The 8,519-nt window shown below is 41.0% G+C and overlaps 2 protein-coding genes across 3 annotated transcripts; both read right to left on the reverse strand.

The window, feature by feature from the left end:
* Window positions 1–712: 712 nt before the first annotated feature.
* On the reverse strand, window positions 713–2,865 carry LOC104425911 (pre-mRNA-splicing factor CWC22 homolog). The gene is made up of 5 exons (XM_010038787.3): window positions 2,700–2,865; window positions 2,430–2,584; window positions 1,627–1,685; window positions 1,430–1,564; window positions 713–1,325 (listed from the first exon to the last, which is right to left on the reverse strand). The coding sequence occupies exons 1-5, from the start codon at window positions 2,786–2,788 to the stop codon at window positions 1,272–1,274; spliced, it is 492 nt and encodes a 163-aa protein (XP_010037089.2). The 5' UTR covers window positions 2,789–2,865; the 3' UTR covers window positions 713–1,271.
* Window positions 2,866–4,617: 1,752 nt separating this feature from the next.
* LOC104425920 (pentatricopeptide repeat-containing protein At1g03540) lies at window positions 4,618–8,258 on the reverse strand. Of its 2 annotated transcripts, none has more exons than XM_010038803.3 (2): window positions 5,940–8,258; window positions 4,618–5,608 (listed from the first exon to the last, which is right to left on the reverse strand). In XM_010038803.3, exon 1 carries the CDS (start codon window positions 7,852–7,854, stop codon window positions 6,040–6,042), a length of 1,815 nt encoding a protein of 604 aa, XP_010037105.2. In that variant the 5' UTR covers window positions 7,855–8,258; the 3' UTR covers window positions 4,618–5,608; window positions 5,940–6,039. The 2 variants fall into 2 exon arrangements, with proteins under 2 accessions (XP_010037105.2, XP_010037097.2); XM_010038795.3 differs by having other exon boundaries at window positions 4,618–5,819.
* Window positions 8,259–8,519: the final 261 nt, after the last annotated feature.

The following is an 8,519-nucleotide window of genomic DNA, read 5'->3' on the forward strand; positions in this document are numbered from 1 at the left end:
GGTTATTGCAATTTATTTCCTTTTGTCAATCAAACTCTCGCCCTTTATTCTTTCTAAAATAATTTGTGTTGGCATTAGCGGATTCACTGCATGAGTTTTTAGAACCTAATAATCAAGTTCTAATTCATTTCTTGATGCACCATCATCTGTCAATTCGAGTACAAAAACCATAGCCTTCCGTAAGAATTCAATCAGTTGAAACGCGACAATTGCCAATGTCCAGTCGACGATTTGAGGAGAGCAGTGTACCAGGAGTACCTTAGCCTCAGAACATGTTAAGCACCTCAAACAATCCTCTTTTACACTCCTCTCATGGAGTCCCGTGGGCTTCCACCAGAGTATGATTTTCAGGCTATGTGGCCACCAAAAGTTCCAAATTGAAACAGCAAGCAACACAAATTCAACCATCAAGTTCTTCAGCAACAACAAACGCAGAAGGCAGCTATAATTTAAAAAGTCCACGGAGAGAAAACTCTCCGCTTCCTGCTTCAAGCTAAAACGTGCTTAGAACTTAAATCTGAAGTTTGGCCAAAAGAACAAGACTTAATCTAAAGGGAAGCTGTGCTGTGTACAAGAAACTGTCCAGTAACGACGAGTGGATTTTGTTACTGTACAATTTTTCTTCCTTCCTTTCTTTTGCTAATAAGGCGGTAAAGCAGTATCTCAGAATATTCAGAATCTGCAACACGATTGTGCACCCAAAATCAAAAAATTTCTGGTCAAGGATAGTTCTCTTGATTATAATTCCCGACATCAGATAAGTCTCCTCAAATGAGAGGACTGAATGTAGTGTCGAATGACAGTTTATGTGAGATCCATAACTAATATCCTGCACGAGGACATACAAATTAGATATATCCCGCACTATGAATTGAGTCGCATTTCTTCTCCTATAAAACCCCATCATGGAAACTAGAAACTGGTTAAATGAAGCTGTCTAAACTGCTCTTCATAAGCCAAAAACAAAAACCTGAGTACTTTCCAAAGATGTGACTACCATCCCTTCCAAAAGAATGAACTGAAAATCTAGTTGTTACCTGAGGAACTGCTGAAATGTGCAGGCAAACAACTATTTTACTGTCACAAAAGAATTTAATGAAACAGCACATATGGGGGAAAAGGCCTTTGCATTTGACTTATCCTAGTTTTTGCCCCTAGATCCTTGAATTACCCAAGGAAACGACATTTGTGTTTTCTCCAGGAGATTGAAATTTGGCGCAACTGAATTGTACTCCAATTCGCTTCTACTCTACCATGAAAATCATTCCCCATCACAATTTCTTCTTCTTCTTCTTGGACTTCTTATGTACAACATCTTCTGGTACCTACAATGGAATAAACTTATAAATTGGCAAAACAAGCAGTGGCAGGAGGGTGGCAAATCAGGTAGTGACTAACAAACAAAACTGAAGCAGAATTGAGGAAGTACCTTTCTTTTCTTGTTCTTCTTATCGTCCTTCTTCTTGTTCTTCTTCTTTTTCTTATCCTTCTTCATCATTTTCTTGTTCTTCCTATCGCTGTTCGTCTCCGTAATAGTTTCAGTTTCTCCTGCATCAAAATGATACTGCACAAATGTGTAAGATCCAAGAATTTTGAGACATATAAATAAGCACGAGCAATTCCTACCTGAGGATCATTGAAGGAACCAACATGTCTGATCATTCTTCCTGAAGTTGAGGTACTGCCTGAGGAAAAGTGAGATTAAAAGATTAGCCATCAGTCTGAATTAGTTTCTAATCTCCTTGACTTCAGCATGCACTGTTAGGTCACATTGTCATAACACACAAGCAAAAACAAAAAGGGTAGAAACTCCACCCCCTGATTGAGCAACCTTACACTCGACCATGAGCTGATATTCAATTTTACCAACATGCATCAACCAAGAACAAAAACCAAGCGCAGGGCAATACTAATTCCAAATTGACCCTCTCTTCTTTTGATAATAACAACTCACAAGCTTGTCATGTAGACAAGACTCAAGAAAGAGAACATGGGAAACATTAGCATTCATCAGCACACAGAAAGCAATGCCTCACAGCCTGGTCCGAGTCCGAATAAAGAATGATCACAACACGTTGTCACGGAAAGCAATTCGAACGGAACAAATCCCACTTGACAGTAAGCCATAAAACCCCCAGTGAGCTAAGCGAAACCTACAGAGTTTTATCGATAACCAAGAAAGGAAGTCAAACCTCTCACATTAACAATCGGGCGAGATCGAATTTCTCATCATCAACCGACAACAACATACCATCACCTTTTCAATCACACCGAGCCACAACTATCTATATCAACACTATCAGTCCCGAATTCTCACATCACACAACACGCACAGAAACTCAACCTGCCCGATCAATATAACAACAATCAGAAGAAAACCCAAATCAATTAACAGCACGGGCAAGCGAAATTTTGCACCAAACGATTACTCGAAGTGACGCAGTCTTTGGCATTCTTGACGGCGAGCTCGACGAGATCAGGGTCGATGGAGGCCAACCCCCGCGGCTCCTGCAGCTTGCGCTCCAGGAACTTGGCCAGGGCCGCCGCCTTGTTCGTCGTGATGGCACCGCCGGGATGCGCCAACCTGCGAGAACCGCAAAGGCGATTTGACGAATTTCGAATCGATTCAGCCCAAAACAAATCCAATTTCTTCCCCCCCTCGTTTCGAATGGAAGTGCGTGATTAAGGGAGAGTTATACCTGGGTCGAGAAGAAGGCGGCAAGGAAGGGAGGGGCGCGAACTTGCTGCCCCGGAGAGCTCGCTTGTCTTCTTCGCTCAGTCCTTCCATGGATTCTCTCTCTCTCTCCCTCTTTCGGACTCGCGGAGAAGGAAAGAGAGAAGGAGGGGCGTGTGCTCGCCTGCCTGTTTCGCTTCGAAAACAAAACATGCTTTAAATATACTGTCAAAATCGGATGCAATGTTTATCTTTACACACCCTTTAAATGTGCCGCATCAGAAATTAAATATATTAATATTACGAAAAACTCCAAATTAATAAGTTTGTGAATGTTTACTCAAACTAATCTTTTTAATTACTAAAAATCTTAAACTGGCACATTTGTGATAAATTTATCATATATTAGTTTTGATTAAATTGAATTAATATTACGAAAAATCACAAATTAGAAATGCGCAAAAGAACGGGAAATCGCTCGGGATCGAATCGGAATCGCCCACCCATCCACCCAGATTGAACTGGTAATATATGAATATATATTTAATTTTTAAGAAAAACTTCCCATCAAAAAATAATTTAAGAAAAATGAAAACCCTAAAAACCTCTAATTTGGAGTTCAACATCCATCAATTGAGTATTCGTCTCTTCTTACTCTCGCATTGTCTAAATTGTCTATCTATTTCTCACTCACAGCCCACTCTCAACCTCAACAACCTAATGACTCACGACTTCGACTGTTAACTTTCAATATGAGTTCAATTTTGTTACTGATATTACAACTAAGAATATGGAAGTTATTCACTTTTTGTTTTACTTTGACTTGTTGAAAAATGTTAAACTAAGTATGTGAAGATTGTTGGGACCAGTTTTGTGGACCCATTCAAGAATCGAATCGAATTGGCGGTTTATTTCCTGGATGGATCCATGGAACTAATGCCGATTCCCAGTTCTAATATTTTGGAACTAGTCCTTAGTGGATGGTTTCCATTTCTTGAGTGGAAACCATTCACTCGGACCACCCCTTCCATAAATTGGTTTGGTTATTAACTATCACGTGTCACCAAAATTAACAATTTGATAGTTAAATTTTCAAGTGTACTAGTTTTGAGTTTTTTTTTTTTTGTTTGTAAATTTGTCATGTGTATACCGATTTAAATTTTTTTGTTATATTAGCTCAAATTAAATTAGTAAATTTCATTAACTTGAATTAATAGAATTATATTCAACCAAAAAAAAAAAATTAATAGAATTATAACATCGAACATTTTATATAATTCAGGGATTGAATTGAACATCTATAAAAAATTTAAGGATTATATTAAAGGTTAAAAAAATGATACTGCACATTGAGCCAACGTTCAAATCTCATCCATGTCATCTTCTCTTTCATAAAATGAATTATTGCAAGGCAGATTTGCATAACTATATAGGAAATACTAAAACATGTTGAGATTTCAAGAGTTCCTTCTTTCCCTTACATTCATAGTGAGCATGTCTGAGAAAAAGACAATTTTTTAGCTACCCAAAATTTCCAACAAACGTGACTTCTCAAGTTTTCAAGTCACAAAAAATCCTTCTAGTTTGAAAATGTGTATGATCATAAAAATATAATTACCTTCGTCTCATTATCACAACTAAAAAAAGAAAAGAAAAAAAAAAGAAAAAAAAGAAAAACACTTGAGCAACCGTGCTTTGCGTCTTCACAATACTCACTTCAAACTGGCCTTTTTCTAAGATTACTGTGGATTGATTTCGATGCGTTTATCATGTAAGTCTTAATATATGATAAGACGGATCAGGCACAAAAGACCGAGAGGGATGAGGAAATCCTAACCTCTTTCGAGTTTAAGTGCTAGACAGTACGTACAACGTGCACGAACCGCCGTGCACATACCGAAACAAATATCGTCTATCAATTGAATAGAAAAGGGATTGAAGGATGGAACAAATGCAGAGCATGTGTATAGTGATTTAGCCTATTCACCTAAGCTACTCTCTTCGAGTTTTCACAGCCAAAATCAAGGCTGGAATCATCTATTGAAAGTCTCGAGACATTGACGGCGTATACATAAATTGTAGATGCACAGACCTCTACGTAGAAATACATCCAGATATACATAGCGAGAAGATGAACACTCAGAGCATAGACTAGTTTTTTGTTCGTTTTTTCCCCCACTAAACTACAGCCCTTCGGTCGAATTTTGTAGCCATTACACATGGAGTGACGCTTGAAATTCAAATCCCACGAGTAGCATTGGTTCTGTCGTTTGCAATTGTAGAACTTCACTGTCAGCTCCGTAGAAACAGTTTCCCAAAATAGTTGGTTCTGCTTCTACAACAGTCCGTAAGTAGAACATCTTCTGCACTCAAGTCTTTCCAAGAGTCTGCATAACCAATCTTGTTCTCCTCCTACGTTTAGGTGTCTCCAAACATATTTACTCACGTTCCATAAACTGTTCACCTTGTACTTTTTTTTTTTGGTCGATACCTTGTACTTGGTTTATCCTTTATCCAAACTTTTCAACAATCACGTCCTCTAGCTTGTTCACCATCTGCAAGGTCCATCCAAGCCCACTGATGTCTCCATGTCCTCTAGTCGGTTCTCCTTCTATTGATCCATCCAAACTTTCTGATGCACGTCCTCTAATTTGTTCACACTGCAGTCCTTCTAAGACATTGACGTATCTCACGTCCAATAACCTTGGTCATCATTTCAAAAGTCTGTCCCGTCACTAACGTTTTTCGCGTCCAATACGTACATTGTTCACCTTCTGTAGAGCATGTCCTTCTGCACTCTTGGATGTCCCATTACTAACATCATCTGCATATAGATCCGTGTATGTAAAGGCAGCAGCTTCTGCACAATCGGTTGCACATGCTAGTGTGTACTTAAATTGTTTTGTCATCCTCAAAACGCCATAGGGACTTTTCCTAACATAATCATCAAAAAGATTAGTTGGTAATCAATCTGATTCTGGAGACAGAAAGCCAGTAGTCAGTGATGATGATTGTTGCAGGCTGCTGGCAAGGATGGTGCTGGCAGATTGATGACGGTGGCAACAGTTGTGGTGATGGTTGTGCTGGGCTCGTGGTGCAGATGGTGCCGACAGATAAATGACGGTGTCAACAACTGTTGATTGGCCTTAAGGCAATACACAGTGGTAATCCAGTTCGTAAGTTCCTCAACATTAGACAGAATGATGCTTTCGAACAATAGTTCACCCTATTCAAAAAAATAAAGTCCGCTATGAAAGAAACTTACCTTATGGTGTCCCGTTCTGCTGCCAAATGGATTCGATGATTTGCTACCACCTTTGAATGAATGTGTAAACAATTCATCCAAAAGACTGCAGGTTTAAATTCTACGTCCAGCTCATAGCTGGCATCTTCTTGATCTTCTTATCTTCCATTAGGCTTCTAATCTGCAAAGCATCACTCCACCTTCCAACAGATCTGTAAACATTTGCCAGAACGACATAACTCAAGTGGTGATCAGGTTTCAGTTCCAAAATTTTCTTTGCAATGCGCTCTGCAGAAGCAGAGTTTGTACTGGTGGTGCAGGCACTGAGAAGAACTTCCCAAAGAGATGGATCGTCTCTATATTCGGCATTCTCTACTAATTTTTCAGCCTCCTCCAGGAGACCTGCACGGCCAAGAAGATCTACCATGCAATTGTAATGCTCTGTTCCTGCTTTGATCCCATACTCTTCAGTCATCGAAGTAAAATATTTTCGCCCTTGATCGACCAAACCTGTTTGACTACAGGCAAAGAGAACCCCAACAAAGCTAATATAATCAGGTCTGACCCCCGACTTAGCCATTTCATCAAATATTTCAAGAGCTTCTGTATCTCTTCCATTCTGAGCAAAGCCACAGATCATTGAGTTCCATGTTATTAGGTTTTTGACATGCATCCTCACAAATATTCTATAGGAAAAATCTGTACAACCACATTTTGCATATAAATCAACCAAAGCTGATTCTATGACAACATCTCTCCAACCAACTCTCCTTACATACTGGCAGTGGACCTCTTTCCCTGGCCTCACAGCTGCCAAACCTGCACAAGCACGAATAACTGTCCCAAAATCATAGAGATCAGCATTACCCATCTCACGGAAAAGCTGAATTACTGTCTCGAACTTTCCACCTTGACAGTACCCTCCAAGCAATGCAGACAGAGAAACCGAATTCTTGTTGATCATCCTATCGAAAACATGCTGAGCTTCATCAAGCGACCTGCACTTCCCATACATGTCCACGATGCTGCTCTCAACGACAACATGTCCACAAAGACCAAAAGTGATGACTTTGGAGTGTACTTGTTTGCCCTGCTTCAACCACCCCAAATTGCCACAAGCAGTCAACACACTTCCAAATGTGAAATTGTCCGGCGTCAAATGGTTCCTTTGCATGTAATAGAAGCACTCCAATGCTTCCTCATACATATCATTCCTTGTATACGCTGAGATAACAGAAGTCCAACAAATAGCATCTGGTTCAGGCAACTCATCAAACACCCTGCGTGCTTCATTCAAACAACAGTTCCTTCCATACATGTCGATCAGAGCACTAGAAATAACGCGATTCGAGCCGAACCCATGCCTAAAAACAACCCCGTGAAAACACCAACCTAACCTCACTCTACCGAGCCCCGAGCACGCCTTGATCACCGCCGATAAAGTAAAACAGTTGGGCTCAATCCCAGTCCCCAGCATATCCCAGAACAGCTTCAGCGAGTCCTCACATTGCCCCACCTTCACGTACCCCGATATCATCGACGTCCAGGAAATCACGTCCTTAGCGAACAAGCCGTCGAAGACCCTCCGGGTCTCCCCAATGTCGGAACCCGACTTGAAATACAAAGTGATCAAGCTGTTCCCCACGAACCCATCTGTGTCGAGGCCGGACTTGATGACGCGAGCATGAATTTGGAGACCCCGGCCGAACGAGACGGCCGCGGCGGCGCACGTCTGCAAGAGGGCGCCGTAGAGGGCGGGCTTATTGCTCACGCCGGAAGGGTCCGTGGCGTTCAGGAGCCGGAACGCGTCGAGGAGCGCCCGCGATCTGCAGAGCCGGACGATTTCGGAAGCGCCGTCGAATGAGAAGCTTCTGGCGCCGCCGAGGGCGGCGAGAGAGGGCAGGGAGCTGCCACGGCGGCGAGAGAAGAGCTTCATGAAACGCGAGGAACCGAAATCCTCTCGACCCAGAAACCGGTTCGCCTCAACCCGGGCGTCAGCAGCAGTCAAACAACATCGTTCGATTCGAAAGAAAACATGGTTTGAATCGAATCAAGCGCTCGTGAACGACCGAGAAACATCATTCGACCCACGTTTTCGAAGTAGCGTTCGGACATTCCTCTGTTGCGTTCCATTTCGCTAGACATTGGCGAGCTTGAGTCTCCCCAAATCCGGCGAGACTCAAGCTTCACTATTGGTGAGACTCAAGCTTCACTAGTTATCGGCGACCTATTGACGAGCTCGAGCCTCACCTAGCATGTCACCAACCGGCGGCCGGGCCGTCGTCGACTAAAGAAGGAAGAAAAAGAAAGAAAAAAAAAGAAAAAAAAATTGAAATATTGAAAAATAATTATAATTATAATTTTTATTAAAAACATTTTAAAAAGTTAAAAAAAAAAAACCCTAGATTTAAAGTGGATTTCCTAATAACTTATTTAGACTCATTTTTTTGTGTTTTACTTTCTTAGACTCATTTTTGACCCATATTTAACTTTCACTTAATCCATATATGACCCATTTAACTAAAAATGAGTCATAATATGGATTTATGACCCATTTTGCCTACTCTAGATGTATGCCATGTATGGAATAAAGGAGAGAAA

This window comes from Eucalyptus grandis, chromosome 2 (genome assembly GCF_016545825.1).
Source record: "Eucalyptus grandis isolate ANBG69807.140 chromosome 2, ASM1654582v1, whole genome shotgun sequence".
NCBI lineage: Eukaryota > Viridiplantae > Streptophyta > Magnoliopsida > Myrtales > Myrtaceae > Eucalyptus > Eucalyptus grandis.